Source organism: Ornithorhynchus anatinus, chromosome 2 (assembly GCF_004115215.2).
Source record: "Ornithorhynchus anatinus isolate Pmale09 chromosome 2, mOrnAna1.pri.v4, whole genome shotgun sequence".
Lineage (NCBI taxonomy): Eukaryota > Metazoa > Chordata > Mammalia > Monotremata > Ornithorhynchidae > Ornithorhynchus > Ornithorhynchus anatinus.
This window is the reverse complement of record NC_041729.1, coordinates 161,065,019-161,084,545: the sequence shown is the minus strand read 5'-3', so window position 1 is coordinate 161,084,545 and position 19,527 is coordinate 161,065,019. Positions and strand designations below refer to the sequence as shown.

Here is a 19,527-nt window from a genome sequence, read left to right as displayed (position 1 = left end):
ATTTTTCCTGGTACATTCTGGTCTGGGGGGACGGATGGATGGGTAATTTTTGAGGAGTGAAAGTGTGGCCCAGACCTACTTGGGAATGTGGGGTCTTAGCGGGTTGTTGGGAAGATTGCTTCAACCCAGAGGGTGGTAGGGGAAAGTTGGCCACCCAAGGCTTGGCCTTGTTGTCCCTGCCGGGGTCATGGGTCAAAAGGGAGGGGCTGCACACCTGAACCAGAAAAACCCATCTTCATCAGCTCCAGTCAGCCAAGAGGCGGGGAATGGTTCAGAAACCAGGGTTGAGGTAGAAACCAGTCTCATTAAGAGAATGACCAACTTGGACAACTCAGTTTAAACGAAGCTAGTGAATCCCCTTGTGCAGAGTGAAATCGGACAAGCCAGCTGGTGGAAAGCGCAGGGGATACCTGGGGTCTCATCTTGGCCTCACCACTAGCTTGCCGCATAACCTTGGGTCAGTTATTTAACTTCTCAGTAACTCAGTTTCCTCATTTGTGAAATAGGGAAAAAACATCCACTGCTCGTACCTTCTTTTGCCTCATGTGGAACAGGGACTGCATCCACTCTGATCATCTGGCATCTACCCCAGCTCTTAGCACAAAGCAAGCACTTAATAAACAGTGTGGCCTAGTGAATAAAGCATAGGTGAGTCTGGGAGTCAGAAGGACAAGGATTCTAATCCTGGCTCTGCCACTTGTCTGCTGCGTTACCTTGGGCCAGTCAGATAACCTCTTTGGGCCTCAGTTACCTCGTCTGTAAAATGGGGATTAAGACTGCGAGTCCAATGTGGGACCGGGACTGTTTCCAACTTGATTAACTTGTATCTTCCCCAGGACCTGGCACAGAGTAAGCACTTTACAAATACCATAAAACCCCCCCACCTTAGGAAACATTATCCGTGATCAATACCTTTTTAAACATTCTGGTGGAATCTTCGCTGATCTGCATGAAGCGCATAATCACATTGTTCAGATAGATATCACTCAACGTTGCATGGTCTTTGCTTTCTCTTCTCACTTGGTTCAGAAGTAAATACCAGCAGTTCACTGGAGACAGGAGATTCTGGTCTTTCCTAGAACGGAAATGGAATATTAAAAATAATTCCCAAGGCACCCGAAGCAAGCTTGAGCAAAAGATGTGAACTGCTGGCTGTTGTATTATAGCTGTCATTTCATAGGCTGTCCAGATGGTTTTCATCCTGTAAAGACAGTCCTAGTAGACTTACGCCTCTGCAGTAACTAAGCTGCAACCTTATCAGCCTCTGTTTTAGTCTAGCTGCTAGCCTCCTTGCTCCTGTCATAGTCCAGCTGCTAGCCTCCTTGCTCCTGTCATAGTCCTTCTGCTAGCCTACCTGCCTCTGTATTAGCCTAGCTGCTAGTCTACCTGCCTCTTCAGTAGCCTAACTGCTAGCCTCCCTGCCTCTGTAGTAGCCTGGCTACTAGCCTACCTGACCCTCATGTGGGACAGGGACAGGGACTGCTAGGCTACCAGCCCCTGTAGTAGCCTGGCTGCTAGACTACCTGTTCCTGTAGCAGCCTAGTTCATTCATTCAATAGTACTTATTGAGCGCTTACTATGTGCAGAGCACTGTACTAAGCGCTTGGAATGAACAAGTCGGCAACAGATAGAGACAGTCCCTGCCGTTTGACGGGCTTATGGTCTAATCGGGGGAGATGGACAGACAAGAACAATGGCAATAAAACAAGAACAATCTATCTGCCTCTTCAGGAGACTAGATGCTAGCCGACTGGTCTCCGCAGTACCCTAGATGCTAGCTACCTGCCTCTGCAGTAGCCTAGCTGCTAGCCTACCTGGTCCTGTAGTAGCCTAGCTGCTAGCCTACCTGCTCCTGTAGTAGCCTAGCTGCTAGTCTACCTGCCTCTTCAGGAGCCTAGGTGTTAGCCTACTGGTCTCTGCAGTAGCCTAGCTGCTGGCCTTCCATTCTCTGTAGTAGTCCAGCTGCTAGCTTACTTGCCTCTGTAGTAGCCTGGCTGCTAGCCTTCTTGCCTCTGTAATAGCCTAGTTGCTAGCCTAGCTGCCTCTGTAGTAGCCTTCCTGCCTCATGTTCATTCATTCATTCAGTCGTATTTATCGAGGGCTTACTGTGCGCACAGCACTGTACTAAGGCCTTGGAAAGTACAATTCAGAAATAGAGACGATCCATACCCAACAATGGGCTCAAAATCTAGAAGCAGGGAGGCAGACATCAAACTGCCTCTGAGAGATAGAGCCGGAAGAAGGAAACTTTGTCCAAAGTCCCTTTGGTCCTATCCAATGCCAGAAGTAGCATAGGACCTGGGACCTTCAAGCCTCTTGCCTCATCTACCCCGCTGTTTTGTACAGTGTTTGACACATAGTAAGTGCTTAACAAACTTGTTTTGGACAGGGAATGTGTCTGTTGTTCTATTATACTCTCCCAAGCACTTAGTACAGTACTCTGCACACAGTAAACACTCAATTAATACGATTGACTGAAATGCCACAATTATTATTAAACATGGAAGTACCATGGCCTAGTGGAAAGAGGACTGAGGCTGTAATCCCAACTCCGCCCTTCAATAGATCAATTGATTGTATTTACGGAGCACTTTCTGTGTGGTGCGCACTATACTCAATGCTTGGGACAATACCTTATAACATAATTGGTAGATACATTGGTAGCCACTTATCTGCTGTGTGACCTTGATCTTAATTTATCTGGGCCTCAATTTCCTCATCTATAAAATATAGAGTCAATGTGTGTTCTCCCACCTACTTAGAGAGTGAGCCCCACATGGAACAGGGAATCTATCCAACCTGATCACGTTGTATCTACCCCAGTGCTTAGCACAGTGCTTGGACATACTAAGAGTTCAGCAAATATCACAGTCTCATTATTGTCTCCTTTGAAAGATCCAACTCATTTTTACATCTTAAAATGGGTAAGTTGCTTTCATAGAGGAAAAGAATTGGTTTGGAACTCTTCACCCATACGGCCTCTTTGTGAATGTTCATTCCATTACCTGAACAGATCAGGTGTGAAACACTGACAGTGACACTTAAAAGCAGTAACCCCCATTCTTCACCCCCAGGGGAAGCCATCTAAACTCGAACACTGCTGAATTCTGCCTAGAATCAAAAAGTAGGTAAGAAGCTCTCACCCTTACATGTCTAATTGGATTTTAACTAACTAATGAATCAATTATATTTATTAAACACTTACTATGTTCCAAGCATAGTACTCTGTGCCAGGAGAGATCAATCAATCAATCATATCTATTGAGGGCGTACTGTGTGCAAAGCACTGTACTAAGTGCTTGGGAGAATACAATATTACAGAGTTGGTAGACGCATTCCTTGCCTACGATGAACGTATAGTTTAGAGGGGGAGACGGACATTAATATAAATATATTAACAGGTATGTACATAAGCGCTGTGAGGTTGAGGGGTAAATAAAACGAGTATAATCCACGTGCAAGAGTGAAGCAGAGGGGAGTGGGAGAAGAAGAAATGAAGGCTTAGTCAGGGAAGGTCTCTTGGAGGAGATATACTTTCAATAAGGCTTTGAAGATAAAGAGAGTTGGATGTGAAGAGGGAGAGTGATCCAGGCCAGAGGCAGGATTTGATTGAGAGGTCAGTGGCAAGAGAGGAGAGATCGGGGTACAGGGAGTAGGTTGGCATTTGAAGAGCTAACTGGGTAGGAGAGCAGTGAGGTGAAGTAATAATAATAATGTTGGTATTTGTTAAGAGCTTACTATGTGCAGAGCACTGTTCTAAGCACTGGGGTAGATACAGGGTAATCAGGTTGTCCAACGTGAGGCTCACAGTTAATCCCCTTTTTCCAGATGAGGTAACTGAGGCACTGAGAAGTGAAGTGACTTGCCCACAGTCACACAGCTGACAAGTGGCAGAGTCGGGATAGGAACCCATGACCTCTGACTCCCAAACCCGGGTTCTTTCCACTGAGCCATGCTGCTTCTAGGGGGAAAGGTGATTGAGTGCTTTAAAGCCGAAGGTGAGGAGTTTCTGTTCGACGAGGAGGTGGATGGGCAACCACTGGAGGTTCTTGAGGAGTGGGGAAACATGGACTGAATATTTTTATAGAAAAATGATCCAGGCAGCGGAGTGAAGTACGGACTGGAGTGGGAAGAGACAGGAGGCAGGGAGGTCAGCAAGAAGACTGATGAGGTAATCAAGTCAGGGTAGGATAAATGTTAGGATTAACATGGTAATAGTTTGGATGGAGAGGAAAGGGCAGATTTTAATGAGGGTGTGAAGGCTGAACCAACAGGATTTAGAGATAGATCGAATATGTGGGTTGAATGAGAGATGAGTTGAGGATAATGTCAAAGTTATGGACTTGTGAGACAGGAAGGATGGTGGTGCTGTCTACTGTGATGGGAAAATCGGGGGAGGACAGACTTTGGGTGGAAAGATAAGGAGTCTGGGTGGAAAGATAAGGAGTTCTGTTTCGGACATGTTAAGTTGGGGCAACTGGCAGGTCACCCAAGTAAAGATGTCTTGAAAGCAGGAGGAAATGTGAGACCGCAGAGAAGGACAGAGATAAGGGTTGGATGACTTGGTAATCAACCGCATAGAGATGGTAGTTGAAGCCATGAGAGTGAATGAGTTTTCTAAGAGAGTGGATGTAGATGGAGAACAGGAGAGGACCCAGGACTGAACTTTGAGGAACTCCCACAGTTAGGGGATGGAAGGAAGAGGAGGAGCCTCAAAAGAGAATGAGAAAGAGTAGCCAGTGAGATAGGAGGAGAACCAGGAGAGGACAATGTCAGTGAAATCAAGGTTGGATAACCTTTCTAGGAGAAGGTGGTGGTCAGTAAGATAACCATTATGAACACAGTCTCTGTCCCACATGGGGCTCCAAGTCTAAGTAAAAGGGAGTAGGATGTAACCCTCCTTTTTATAGATGTGGAAATTGAGGCACAGAGAAGTTAAGTGACTTGCCCAAGGTCATACAGCAGACAATTGGTAGAGTCAGTAGTCCTCTGAATCTCAGCCATGGGCTCTTTCCACTAGGCTATGCTGCATCTCAAAAATTGTATGCATTCTGAATAAAATCTATTAGATCATCCTTTTCTTAATTGGTGAATTTTTCATTTTATCTGGGATGATAAGATTAATGTCTTTTCGATAAAGTCATAAATTTTCGGAAGGATACTGCTTCAAAAATCACTTTCCATTTCATTCCACTTGGAAAAACCATCCAAAAAACTGAGCTCCATGTGGGATAGGGAATGTGTCCTGGTTATCTAGGGTTTGCACATAATAAGCATTTAAAAAATACCGCAATTATTATGACTATAAAACTATACATAGGGAGTGACTGTAGCAAGAATTTTGTAGCAAGACCTCTGAAGTTTTAGGAAACGTAGTTTTTCCAGGCCTGTCTCCCCAAGTCCTCTGTGTCTCATGGTTTAGCCCCAGGCCATTTGTGACCTCAGTTGGCATTTCAATCATTTTGATAAAATGCCTTTTCAGCTATTGGATTTAAACTCCAGCACTGAGGCCAGGCTCAATCACATTCGTTTATTCATTCAGTCATATTTATTGAGTACTTACTGTGTGCAGAGCACTGTACTAAGTACTTGGAAAGTACAATTCAGCAACAAACAGAGACAATTCTGCCCACAACGGGCTCACAGTCTAGAAGCAGTGAGAACAGTCTAGAAGGGAGGATGTGTGAAAGAAGTCATTGGCAAGAGAGCAGTTGAAGATGGTTTTCATGGAGGTAAGAAAGGAGGGGGGCAAGTGTTTTAGTAAGATATGAAGGGATGGGGCCAGAGGCGCAGGTGGAGGAGTGATTTTTGAGTGGAAGTGAGAGATCTCTTAAAAAACTGCTGGGAATATTGAGAGAGTCAGAGAGGGAGCAAGAGGAGGGAGGGACTGGAGAGAAATGGGGGATTTTAGGGAGATCACACTTGATGATTTTAAATTTATTAACAAAGAATGGGACTAGGTAGTTAGGGGAAAGATGGGGGAGTTGGGTGCTCACAACCCCCAAGAGTCTTTGTACAGATCGTTGTGGGCAGGGAATGTGTCTATTATAGTGTACTATCCCGAGTGCTTAGTACAGTACCTTGCACAGAGTAAGTACTTAGTAAATATGTCTGAATGAAAATTGACTTGCTCATTCTAATACCTAAATACTTACTCATTCCCATATTCATCTTTCCATTCCCTTCTTCTTTCCATCTGTAGTTATTTTTGTGTCCATCTCCCTCGCTAGATTACAAAGATCTTGAGGGCAGGGATGTGCATCTTCTAAGTCTACTGAACTCTCTCAGTTGCTTAGTACAGGACTGAAATCACACAGTAAGCTTGCTATGGGCAGGGACCGTGTTTGCTAATTCTGTTGCATTGTTCTCTCCCAAGTGCTTAGTACGGTGCTGTGCACATAGTAAGTGCTCAATAAATAGCATTAACTGATTGATTAGAGAAGCATTGTGGCCTCCTGGAAAGAGCACAGGTCTGGGAGTCGGAGGACCTGGACTCTAACCGCTACCAATTACGGAGGATAAGCAGCGTGGCTCAGTGGAAAGAGCCCGGGCTTCGGAGTCAGAGGTCATGGGTTCGATTCCCGGCTCTGCCACTTGTCAGCTGTGTGACTGTGGACAAGTCACTTAACTTCTCTGTGCCTCAGTTACCTCATCTTTAAAATGGGGATTAACTGTGAGCCTCACGTGGGACAACCTGATTACCCTGTATCTACCCCAGCCTTTAGGACAGTGTTCTGCACATAGTAAGCACTTAACAAATACCAACATTATTATTATTATTACTGTGTGACCTTCAGTAAACAGCCAAACGTCTCTGTTCCTCTGTTTCCTCACCTGTAAAATAGGGATTCAATGCCTGTCTTCCCTTGTTCTTAGACTGTGAGTTCCATGTGGGACAGGGACTGTATCAGACTTGATCTTCTTGGATCTACTCCAGCACTTAGTAGAGTGCTTGGCACATAGTAGGGCCTAATAAATACCACAGGTATTATTATTATGATTATTGACTGAGAATACGGTCTACTAAGCTGTCCAAAATGCCCTTTTGAGAAACCTCATAGACTAGTGATGACTTTGCCATTTCATTATTTTCTTAACTTTGCTCTGGGATTACCTTCAGGCTAAATAGGAATTTCTTTTCTAAAAGAATGGGGTTCTAGAACATATACTCCCCTCTAAACTGTAAGCTCCTTGTCGGCAAGGATCATGTCTGCCAACTCTATGGTACGATATGGTACAGTACTCTCCCAAGCACTCAGTACAACACTCTGCACCCAGTAAGCATTCAGTAAATACCACTGCTCTCTTGACTGAGTCAGGGTTTCTTCTCATATATAAAAAACAGATAGAAGGGACAATACTTCAGATTCTTCAAAACCACTTTTCCATCTTCTTGATCTAAATCATCTTGTCCACCATCAGGGTCACCATGCAATCCCTTCCTGCGGCATGAAGGAGTGTGGCCTAGTGGGAAGACTACAGGCTTGGGAGTCAAAAGGACCTGGATTCTAATACTGACTATGTCCGCTAAGTGAACTTGGGCAAGTCACTTCAGTGCTCTGTGCCTCTGTTACCTCCTATGTAAAATGGGGATCAAGACTGTGAGCCCCACATGGGACATGAACTGTGTCCAGCTTAATTAGCGTCTTCGTACCCGGTGCTTAGTGCAGCTCCTGGCACATAGTAAGCACTTAACAAATATAAAAAAATGAATTTCCAGGTGGGTGCGTATTTTTCCTGGCCTGGCAGATCCCACTAAAATTATCAGCTTGGGTTAGGCTAACTAAAAGAGCTGTACTGCGTATGTGTTGTAGTATAGTCTTCGCAGTCTATATTTTGGTCAACACTCTGATTACAGGAGGTCCTTTTACTGACACTTTGGAACATAACATTCCCTTCTCTGTGTAATCTCTAGGTTATACTTAGCAGTCAGTATGGTGTACGAAGAAGGACAAGATGGGAGAGAGGAAGGGAAGTAAAGAGGACAGTGGAAAAGCAAGCAGGTGAATTCACTACAAGTGAATCACAGATTAAACACAGAAGAGAAGCAGCGTGGCCTAATGGATAGAGCATGGGCCTAGAGGTAAGAAGGACTTGGGTTCTAATGCAGGCTCCCCCACTAGTCAGCTGTGTGACCTTGGGCAAATCACTCAACTTCTGTGCCTCAGTTCCCTCGTCTGTAAAATGGGGATGAAGACTCCTAGCCCTATGTGGGACAGGGATTGTGTCCAACCTGATTAGTTTATACGTACCCCAGTGCTTAGTGCAGTGCCTGGCACAAACCACAATTATTATTATTACTGGAGGTTGCCTGAGGCTTTGGCTGGGGCTCTCCATGACTGGAGCCTCAGCAGCCAGACTCGTTTGCCTTCTCACTGTTGACCTCTTCTCAAACAACTAGAGAGTTGCTTTTTACATCTAATCGCTGGGTCTCACCCAAGCTCAAAGGCAGTGGAGCCTGCTTAGTTTCTGAGGAAAGCTCCAAAGGGCTGAGAGGGAGAACAAGGAAGTTCTCCCCACAGATACGGTCATGAACTCTTCTTTCTTCAGAGACTACTCCATCAGCTCTGCTTCATCTTCTCCAGGGAGATCCTTATCAGATCAGTTAGTTCAGCCTTATTCCTTCCTGGAAGCCTCTGAGAGCCAATATGTACATATCTATAAATTATATATTATAAATTATTTATTTCCATTCATGTCTTTCTCCCCCTCTAGACTGTAAAGTCACTGTGGGCAGGGAACGTGTCTACCAACTCTGTCCCAAGCACACAGTATGCACACAATAAATACCACCGACGTTGATGATATGATTATGAATACGGCAATTTTTCAGTCTCCCAGAACTTTAAAGGTCAAAAATGTAAAAAGGCTTTCCAGGTATTCCCTGGTTGTAGATGCTGTTCAAAATTGTGTGTGGCAAAAAAGATAGTTGGTGTTCTTCCCCACAGCTATTGCTTCTGTCAAGGTCCCACTCTGCATGGGCCAGCAACCAAGGACTTCAAAGAACCACCAAAACTATTCTCAGATTTCTTCCAGCGATGTTACTCTTTTCTCCCATTAAAGAAGGTAGGGCTTTCTCAAAAACTTGGTATTCTACAAAGAGAGTTTACTTTTGAAGTCCGGGACTGAAAAAGTGACACTGTAAAAATAGGTGGCTGTCACCCAGCAGAGCTTCTTTCAAACACGTTCTACTTAAGATCCCTAGAAAAGAGATTTTTCTCTCAGATTATGTTTTTCCAGTCTTTGTGAAGCCAGGGGAATGTAGGGGAGAATGAATTGTGACAAATCTTTATGCCATCTTACTGAGAGATGTCAACAGATGTATGTATACAACATGTATATGTACACAAATATATCATGTTAATAACACTTTACACTTTATATTATTCATTAATTGTGCTTGAACAGGTCCTATAAAACCTCATTCTTATGTTAAATCATTTGCCACTGATTTTTCTCTGAAGCATGATGAAAGATTCCAGTGTTTTCCCTGACACTACCATGGCAAGTGGAATGGGGCTCAGCCAAGAGCAAAGACCTATTTTACTCCCCAGAACAAAAAAAAAAACCAGGCCCTTTCTCAACCATGGCATAATCTGGGACTGAATCGTTAAGCACAGATCACTAAATATATATTTCTGGACTATATAAGCTATTTTTAAATCCTTAAAAATCCTTAAATCCTGGATGCTCTAGATCTGCCAAATATATAAAATATATTTCTGAATATACCTTAGACTGTAAACTCTTTGTGGGCAGGGAATGTGTCTACCAACTCTGTTGTACTGAACTCGCCCAAGTGCTTAGTACAGGGCCCTGCATGCAGTAAATGCACAATAAATGCCATGGATTGATTGAAATATATCAGTAGGGACTGAGATAAAGTACTGCCATCATTTTGCCAGCTTCACGTGGTGACTCCACAATGTTTCCTCGAAACCCTGATAATTAAACGCGCTTTTAGGACTGCATCAGGGTTCATTTCCTATTCAAGTGTTTCAACACCAAATCGGAATGGTACAGTGGCATCTCTCCAGAACCTAGTTTCTGAAGAAACACAATAGGCAGTGTGGTCTGGTGGAAAGCATAATCAATCAATCCATCCTTCAGTGGCAGAACTGAGAGGTGGAGGGACACAATTCAGGCCTCAAGTGATTGCCCATCTGTCTCCACAAAAAAAGGGAAGCTACAGACCGTCAGCTTTAAAGCACTCAGTCAGATCTCCTGCCTCCAGTAATAATAATAATGATGATGGTATTCGTTGAGTGCTTACTATGTTCCTACTTTATGTCCCTGATTTCCTATTCCAACCCAGCCTCTACATTTCACTCCTCTAACGTCAATTTACTCACTCTACCTTAATTTCGTCTATCTCACTGTTCATATTTGTCCATGTCCTCCTTCATGCCTGGAATCCCCTCCCCCTTCACCATTCTCCCCACCGTCAAAGTCTTATTAAAATCCCAACTCCTCCAAAAGACCTTCCCCACTTAAGCCCTCTTTCCCTTTACTCCCTCTCCCAAGAGAAGCAGCGTGGCTAAATCGAAAGAGCCTGGGCTTGGGAGGCAGAGGATGTGGGTTCTAATCCTGGCTCCGCCACTTGTCTTCTGTATGACCTTGGGCAAATCACTTCCCTGTGCCTCAGTTACCTCATCTGTAACATGGGGATTAAAAGTGTGAGCCCCGTGCGGGACAACCTGATTATCCTGTATCTACCTCAATGCTTAGAACAGTGCTTGGCACATAGTAAGTGCATAACAAATACCAAAATTATTATTATTATTCTTATCTATGCCCCTGCATCTGTACCTTTTAAGCACTTGATATTCACCCCATCCCCAGCCTCACAGCATTTATGTACATAGCTATAATTTACTTTATTGCTTGTCTCCAGCTTTATACTGTGAGTTCCTTGTAGGCAGGAAATGTATCTATTAACTCTGTTGCATTGCACTCTTCCAAGAGCTTAGTACAACACTCCGCACACAGTAAACACTCAATAAATGCCATTGATTGATGAGAAGGGTCACTTTAGTCAGTCATTCATATTTGGCTCAGTGGAAAGAACATGGGCTTGGGAGTCAGAAGTCATGGGTTCTAATCCCGGCTTGTCAGCTGTGTGACTTTGGGTAAGTCACTTCACTTCTCTGGGCCTCAGTTCCCTCATCTGTAAAGTGGGGATGAAACCTGTGAGCCCCATGTGGGACAAGCTTATCACCCTGTACCACCTCCCCCAGTGCTTAGAAGAGTGCTTTGCTCATAGTAAGCGCTTAACAAATATCATCATCATTATTATTATTATTACTGTGTGCAGAGCATTGTACTAAACACTTGGAGAGTACAATAAAACAATATAACGGACACATTCCCTGCCCACAACAAGCTTACGGTCTAGAGGGGGAGACAGACATTAATAGAAATAAACCTTTACATATAAAGTTTTGGGATTTATGCTGAACAGCAACAGATAGAGTCCCTGGTTTAAAGAGAAAGATGGGATTATGCAGGGGGAGGAGGGTGGTTGAGAATTTGTAAGAGTCAAATTGAAATCTTTCAAACGGAAAGAGAAGGTTGGGAAGGCTCGAGTGTGTAGGAGATGGGGTTCTTTAAAGTTCTTTAGCTACCTAGAGTTCTGCTGCAATAGGTTAAAGAGTAACATCAAAGCTTTGAGGAGAACTTCCATCTCTATTTGACCTTTGCTCATAAGGTATTAACAAGGATCTATATGTGCTTGGATGTATTCATGCAGGTGACCCCAAAATGATTCTATTTAAGTAATAGAATTGGTAGTAGCAGCGGTAAACAGGAGACTGTAGACTGTAAGCTACTCGCTGTGGTCAGGGAATGTGTCTGTTATGTTGTTGTGTTGTAATCTTCCAAGAGCTTAGTACAGTCCCCTGCACACAGTTAAATGTTCAATAAGTACGACTGATTCATTGACAGTGGCAGTAGAAGTGAGAGTAGCACTGGTAATTATTCATTCAATCACTCAATTGTATTTATTGAGTGTTTACTGTGTGCAGAGCACTGTACTAAGCACTCAGGAAAGTACAATACAACAATTAACAGTAAACATTCCCTGCCCAAAGTGAGTTTACAGTCTAGAGAGGGGAGAGACAGATTTCAATAGAAATAAATAAAATGACAGAAATGTGTTACCCTTCCCCTCCTCAAGTTTGTGCTCTGTTGAGCACCGCCGGGTCTCTAAACTAGAGCCCCATGCATAAAGCTTTGCTGCCTCGGGGCATCCCCAGATGGCTTCTTACATGGAACTCTGCTCAAAGGTAACAGGTTCTTCCTCACTGTTCCTTCCATTCGTGGCTCCAAACAGCCACCTGGGTAGAGAAGCAGTGTGGCTCAGTGGAAAGAGCACAGGTTTAGGAGTCAGAGGTCATGGGTTCTAATCTCAGCTCCACCACCTATCAGCTGTGTGACTTTGGGCAAGTCATTTCAGTTCTCTGTGCCTCAGTTACCTCATCTGGAAAAAGGGGATTAAGACTGTGAGCCTCACGTGGACAACCTGATTACCCTGTATCTACCCCAGTGCTTAGAACAGTGCTCAGCACATAATAAGCTCTTAACAAATACCACCATTTTTTTTTTGAGTTCTGCTGAGGTGAAGGGAGGGAGATTTAAGCTACCTTGTGGTCTCTGCAGAGAGAGGGCTCTCGGCCCCATCGCTTTAAGATGGTGGATGGGACCACAAGGCGGAGACCAACGGACCATTGGAGGAGGGATTATGAGCGATGAATGGAGACCAATGGAGAACAAGGGATGCCGACTTTGTGCTCGACCGCCAAAGAGAGGCCCAGGAACCTGATGGACAGCACGGGGACTAATGAGGGTTCGCTCCTGTGGGAGCATCTTTGGGAGGGCCAAGGGGAGCTGCCCGGGTCAGCCAGGGGTGGGCTTAAAGGATGTGTTAAAAGCCTGCCCGTGGAAGCGGCCCGCACTTAGTATGTAGGCCGCTTTTTCACAGACTGTCTCGTCTGTGGTTCACTCTGTGCCTGGAGTGGTGGTCCTGTGCTGAGCCCTCCTGGGAGTGGGGGGGATTAAAGGTGCCTGATTTAGAGCAAGCTGGGGTGTTTCTCATCTCTGTGCCACCTCTCATGGAGAGTGGTAGCAATATGTACAAGTGCTTTGGGCTGGGAGAGGGATGAGCCAAGGAAGCACATCAGGGCAACACAGATGGGAGTGAGAAATAGGGAAAATTGGGGCTTAGTCTGGGCAGGCCTCTTGGAGGAGATGTGCCTTCGATAAGGCTTTGAAGTGGGGGAGGTTGGTTGTCTGTCAGAAGAGAGGAGGGAGGGCGTTCCAGGCCAGAGGCAGCATGTGAGCAATGAGACAGGAGAGATGGAGGCCCAGTGAGAAGGTTAGCACCAGAGCAGCGGAGTGTGCGGGCTGGGTTGGAGAAGAAGAGAAGTAGGGTGAGGTAAGAGGGGGTAAGGAGATGGACTGCTTTCAAGCCAAGGGTGAGGAATTTACTGAGTCCCCTGGGAGCAATTAACCGTACTCAATACTTGGATTCTAAAGGGGAAGGGAGAAAAGAACACCAGCACACTAAATCAACACATATATTGATTTAGTTTATTTACTTTCCCTTCCCCTATAGATTCCAAGTACTGGGGACATATATTGATTTAATTTATTTACTCTCCTTTCCCCTATAGATTCCAAGTACTGGGGACATATATAGTTGTCTTGAAGAATTTGAAGAACACAAGACTAATGGTGAAATAGACCTAAGAGTCCATCTGTGGCTGAAAAGACAATGTGAGACTGTGACATTGTGCAAACAAAAAGCTTGGAAAGTAGCATAACCTAGTAGAAAGAGCACAGGTCTGGGAGTCAGAGGGCCTGAGTTCTAATTCCTTCTCCGCCTCTGACCTATTAATCAATTAACTTCTCTGGGCCTCAGCTTCCTCAACTGTAAAATAGGATTCCTGTTTACACTGCAAGTTTAAGTTAGACTCCTACTTACACTCCCTTCCTACTTATACTACAAGTCCTGTGAGGGGCAAGGACTGTGTCCAATCTGAATACCCCAGATTACAGTGCTTGGCACATAGTGAGCACTTACAAACATCCCAATTACTATTATTACTATTGTCCTTTGTTAATAGTAATGATAATAGTGATAATAAAAATTGTGGTATTTGTATCTTGCATTAATAATAATAATAACAATGATGGTATTTGTTAAGCACATACTTTGTGCCAAGCACTGTTCTAAGTGCTGGGGGGAATTCAAGGTAATCAGGTTGTCCCACGTGGGGCTCACTGTCTTACTCTCCATTTTACGGATGAGGTAACTGAGGCACAGAGAAGTTAAGCGACTTGCCCAAAGTCACACAGCTGACAAGTGGCAGGGCCAGGATTAGTACCCATGACCTCTGACTTCCAAGCACATGCTGTTTCCACTGAGCCATGCTGCATTGCTTCCTACAGTGCTTGCGCTAAGTACCTCTATTATTATTATTATTATCCAGACAAAGTGGGTTGGGCACAGTCCCTGTCCTGAATGGGGTGGCTCATAGTCTTACTCCCCCAATTTACAGTTGAGGTCACTGAGGCACAGAGAAGTGAAGTGACTTGATCAAAGTCACACAGCAGACAGGTCTGCAGCAGTTGGAACTGTTTTCCTTTTTGGCTTCTGCTTTCTCTTTCCTTATGCAGCTTTTGCTCAAAATACTCCACTCGTTTCTTGATAGCAGTGAGCCATGCTGGCCTTTCCTCAGCAACTGATGCTGAGTTTTCAGCTGACCTCGCTTTCAGTTTCTCAGTTTCAGTTTTCCCTACAAAAAATGTTTGGATATTTGGCTTTCACTCGTTCTGCCCACTTGTCCCACTCAGGTTAACTGTGTTAAGTGGAGAATAATTTTGTTGTTAGGAGGGCTGATTATGTTCCAGAATGTCATTGTTCATGATCTTGGTTTGTCGCTTCCTGCTGAGTATGGTCTGTGGTGGAACGCCTCAAAAAGTCAAATGCGGCATCTGTGTGTGGTCTGGGACTGACAGCCATAGAGATTGTCACCTCCTCTAGACTGTAAGCTCACTGTGGGCATAGAATGTGTCTATTTATTGATATTATAATTATTATTGTATTAGTTAAACACTTACTATGTGCCAGGCGTTGTTCTAAACCCTGGGGTGGATACAAGCGATTTGGGTTGGACACAATCTCTGTCCCACATGGGGCTCACAGTTTCAATCCCCATTTTATGGATAAGGTAACTGAGGCACAGAGAAGTGAAGTGACTTGCCTAAGGTCACATAGCAGACGAGTGGTAGAGCCGGGATTAGAACCCTTGATATGATTCCCAGGCCCATGCTCTATTCACTCTGTTATGCTGCTTCTCTGTTGTTCTACTGTTTATTGTACTCTCCCAAGCGCTTAGTACAGTGCTCTGCACACAGTAAGCGCTCAATAAATATGATAAATTGATTGACAATGCAACAGCTTTGAAAACCTTGAATTTGGTCTGGAGCCTACTACAATACTACCAGCAATCTCTTTGGCAAAAGAAGCACTGATTTTCTTGATCATGTTTTTCATTTTGATTCTATTTACTATTGTTTTTGTCTGTCTGTCTCCCCCGATTAGACCGTAAGCCCGTCAATGGGCAGGGACTGTCTCTATCTGTTGCCGATCTGTACATTCCAAGCGCTTAGTACAGTGCTCTGCACATAGTAAGCGCTCAATAAATACTATTGAATGAATGAATGAATGTTTTCTACTTCCCTTATTTATGGCATTTGCTAAGAGCTTACTATGTGCCAGACACTGTACTAAGCAATGGGAGAGACCCTAGCTAATCAGGTGAGACACAGTCCATGACCCACATGAGGCTCACAGTCTTAATCCCCATTTTACAAATGAGATAATTGAGGAACTGAGGCAAAAAGAAGTCAAGTGACTTTCTCAAGGTCACAAAACATATAAGTAGTGGAGCCAGGATTGGAACGAAGGTCCTTCTGATTCCCAGACCTGTGATTTACCCACAAGCCATGCTACTTCCTGGTCTACTACTGCATCGCCTACGTAGCAGAATTCTATGACTGGTTTAGTTCTGCATTCCTGATGGGAATTTTTGGTTGTCTGTATGATTTCTCTGCTGCAGGCTGATTCACCACTTTAGTTTTCAATCAATCAATCCATCAATCAATCAATCAATCATATTTATTGAGAGCTTACTGTGTGCAGAGCAGTCAATTGTATTTACTGAGCAATTACTGTGTGCAGAGTACTGTACTAAGTGCTTAGGAGAGTACAATATAACAATATAACAGACAAAATTCCCTGCCCCCAATGAACTTACAGTCTAGAGGGGAAGACAGACATTAATATAAATGAATACATTATGCATATGATTTCTTTAGACATATCATCAGCCTTTAGGGACTAGCCTATTCGATGACACAGTTGACCATTATTTTCACGTATTCTTGGATCGTGCCTCTAGAGCACGTTAGTAATTTTTGAGTGACTGTTTCTAGGACTGGGAAAAATGCTTGAAGAGTGTTGAGTTGGAAGAGTTTTCCAGTGGAGTGAAAGCATAATCTAAGACCTCCATCCAGGACTCTTGTTGCATCCTCCAGTATAGCTGCATAGAATCAATCGTATTTGTCATGCTGTCGAGTCTCTTCGACCCATAGCAACACTTTGGGTATATTCCCAAAATGCCCCACCTCCATCTGCAATCATTCTGGTAGTGGATCCATAGAGTTTTCTTGGTAAAAATCCTGAAGTGGTTTACCATTGCCTCCTTCCCCGCAGTCAACTCGAGTCTCTGCCCTTGATTCTCTCCTATGTCGCTGCTGCCCAGCACGGATGAGTTTTGACTTGTAGCAGATTGCCTTCCACTTGCTAGCCACTGCCCAAGCTAGGAATGGAATGGGTAGGCCTCTGCTTGACTCTCCCTTCCACATTAGAGACTGGTAAAGTGCTGGAAACTCCAGGTGTGACCCTGAGGGAGGGCAATCATATTTACTGAGCACTTAATATATGCAGAGCACTGTACTAAGCACTTGGGAGACATAATCGAGTTGGTAGACACATTCCCTGACCACAAACAAGCTGAGAACGGGACCAAGACCATCACACATCCCTGCTTTACTCCACAGACATTGTGGAATGGGTGAGATAGGGATCCCTCAGCCCTCATCCCGTCAGCCACGCTGTCAAGGGGTTGTCTCTCTTTACTGCTGTATTATACTTTCCAAGCGCTTAATACGGTGCTCTGCACAGAGTAAGCGCTCAATAAATATGATTGAATGAATGAAGTCATCTCTGAATGATGAATTACAACAAAGGAAAATAAACTTTCAAATAGCACAGTGTACAAGGCACAAGAAGGAAGGAATTCATGAAACCTCATTGTTCTCCGGGCAGACAGTACTGCAGGTTTGGGAACAAACTGTTCCACTTTAGAGAAAGGACAAGGAAGGAGAATGAGATGCCAAGCTGGCCAGACCGAGAATTCCTGAGATGCTTGTAGAGAAAGGGGACAGCAACAAAAAGTAGAAATTGGGTTGGTGGGGCAGAGAAAGAACAAATTATGCTAGTCTTTAGGGACAAGATGATCAACTCAAAATCTGGAAAGGAGATACGTTTCATAACCCGAATTAGTGATAAAATGGTATTCACTGAGTGTTTACTATGCCCAGAGCACTGTACTAAGTGACTGAAAAAGTGCAACACAACAGAGTTAGTAGAAGCAGAAGTGGAAGCTGGGAGAAGCAGCGTGGCCTAATTGCTAGGGTATGGGCCTGGAAGTCCAAAGGACCTGGGTTCTAATTCTGACCACCACTTGTCTACTGTGTGACCTTGGGCCAATATCTTAATTTCTCTGTGCCTCAGTTACCTCATCTGTAAAATGAATTTGTAAGACTGTGAGCCCCATGTGGGACAGGGACTATATCCAACCTGATTATTTTCCCCCCTAATCTGTAAATTAGTTGTGGGCAGGGAATGTGTCTACCAACTCTGTTATATTGTACTCTCCCAAGTGCTTAGTACAGTGCTCTGTACACAGTAATAACTCAATTAATACAAGTGATGGATGGATTGCTTGATTGATGAGGTCCCCTGCCCACAAAGAGTTTACAGCCTGGAGGGAGAGACAGACAATTATGGTATCTGTAAAGAACTTACTATATGCCAGGCACTGTATTAAGTGCAGGGGTGGATACAAGCAAATCGGGTTGGACACAATCCCTGTCCCCCATGGCACTCACAGTCTCTATTCCCATATTGAAGGCAAGTCCAACCTGATAATGATAATAATAATGGTATTTGTTAAGCGCTTACTATGTGTCAAGCACTGTTCTAAGCAATGAACGCCGTTCTAAGCACTGTGCTTAACAAATACCAGAATGATTACTATTATTATTATTATAATGGGACGGCAATAAAAGCCTTTCTGAAATCCTGGATAGATCGCTTGTATGTCCTCTCCCCTGTGAAGGTCGATCTGTCATTCTCTCGTTGATGGAGGTGAAATGTCTACAGCCCAGTTTGCTTTCTTCAGAGCCCTGTTGTTTATTTCCTAGTATTTTGTTCTCAGTTGATCAGTTGTTCTCAGAGCTCCTCTAGTATTAATTCTAAGCTGGAAGGTCTGTAAATTATTGGAATCTTCCTGTTTGCCCTTTTAGAATCAAGAGGTCCAGCATGCACTCTCTCCCATTCTTAGGGAGTCTTTTTAGTGGTATTTGTTTAGTGTTTACTATTTGTCAAGCACTGTTCTAAACGCTAGGGTAGGTACAAGTTAATCAGGTTGGACACAATCCCAGTCTCACATGGAGCACACAGTCTAAGTAGGATGGAGAAGAAGTGTTTAGTCCCAGTTTTACAGTTGGGGAAACTGAGGCACAGAGAAGTTAAGTGAGTTACCAAATTCACACAGCAAACAATTGGCAAAGCCAAGATTAGAACCCAGGTCCTTTGATTCCCCGGCCCGTGCTGTTTCCATTAGGCCATGCTGCTTCCCTAAGGAGCTTCCTCCATCCATCAAGAATTTCCCAAAACAACAGTGAGGGCTTAGCAATAACTTCCTCCAATGACATATGGTTGCCAGACCCTGCTAATTTAGATACATTTGGAGACTAATCTATCCATCAATCCATCCACCACATTTATTAAGAGCTTACTGAGTCTTGGGCACTGTACTAAATGCTTGGGAGAGCATAATACAGTAGAGCCGGGAGACACAATCCCTTTCCTCAAGGAGATTTTAGTGGCCTTGATTTCTTCCCTTGGTTGGGTTTTGCCTTTCTACCTTTTCATCTCAAATCAGCTTTTCATTTTTTAGCATCAGAATTTACTGAGCCCCAGTGTGTAAAGAGCACCTGGGAGGTAAGAATAAGTAACAAGATCCCTGTTTTCACGGAGCTTTACATCAATCTTTTTCAGAAAGGAAAAAAAAATAAAATCCTCACTCCTTTTACCCAGTTTTCCTAATTCATTCATTTGTATTTGTTGAGCGCTTACTGTGTGCAGAGCACTATACTAAGTGCTTGGAAGAGTAA

The 19,527-nt window shown here is 44.0% G+C and overlaps 1 protein-coding gene across 2 annotated transcripts in view; it reads right to left on the bottom strand.

The window, feature by feature from the left end:
- Nucleotides 1-19,527, bottom strand: part of SRGAP1 (SLIT-ROBO Rho GTPase activating protein 1) — a 288,890-nt gene that overhangs the window by 132,085 nt on the left and 137,278 nt on the right. For both annotated transcript variants that reach the window (XM_029058561.2, XM_029058559.2), the window contains exon 3: nucleotides 913-1,075. In XM_029058561.2, the coding sequence (XP_028914394.1) occupies nucleotides 913-1,075 (163 nt within the window). The remainder of the gene's footprint in view (nucleotides 1-912; nucleotides 1,076-19,527) is intronic.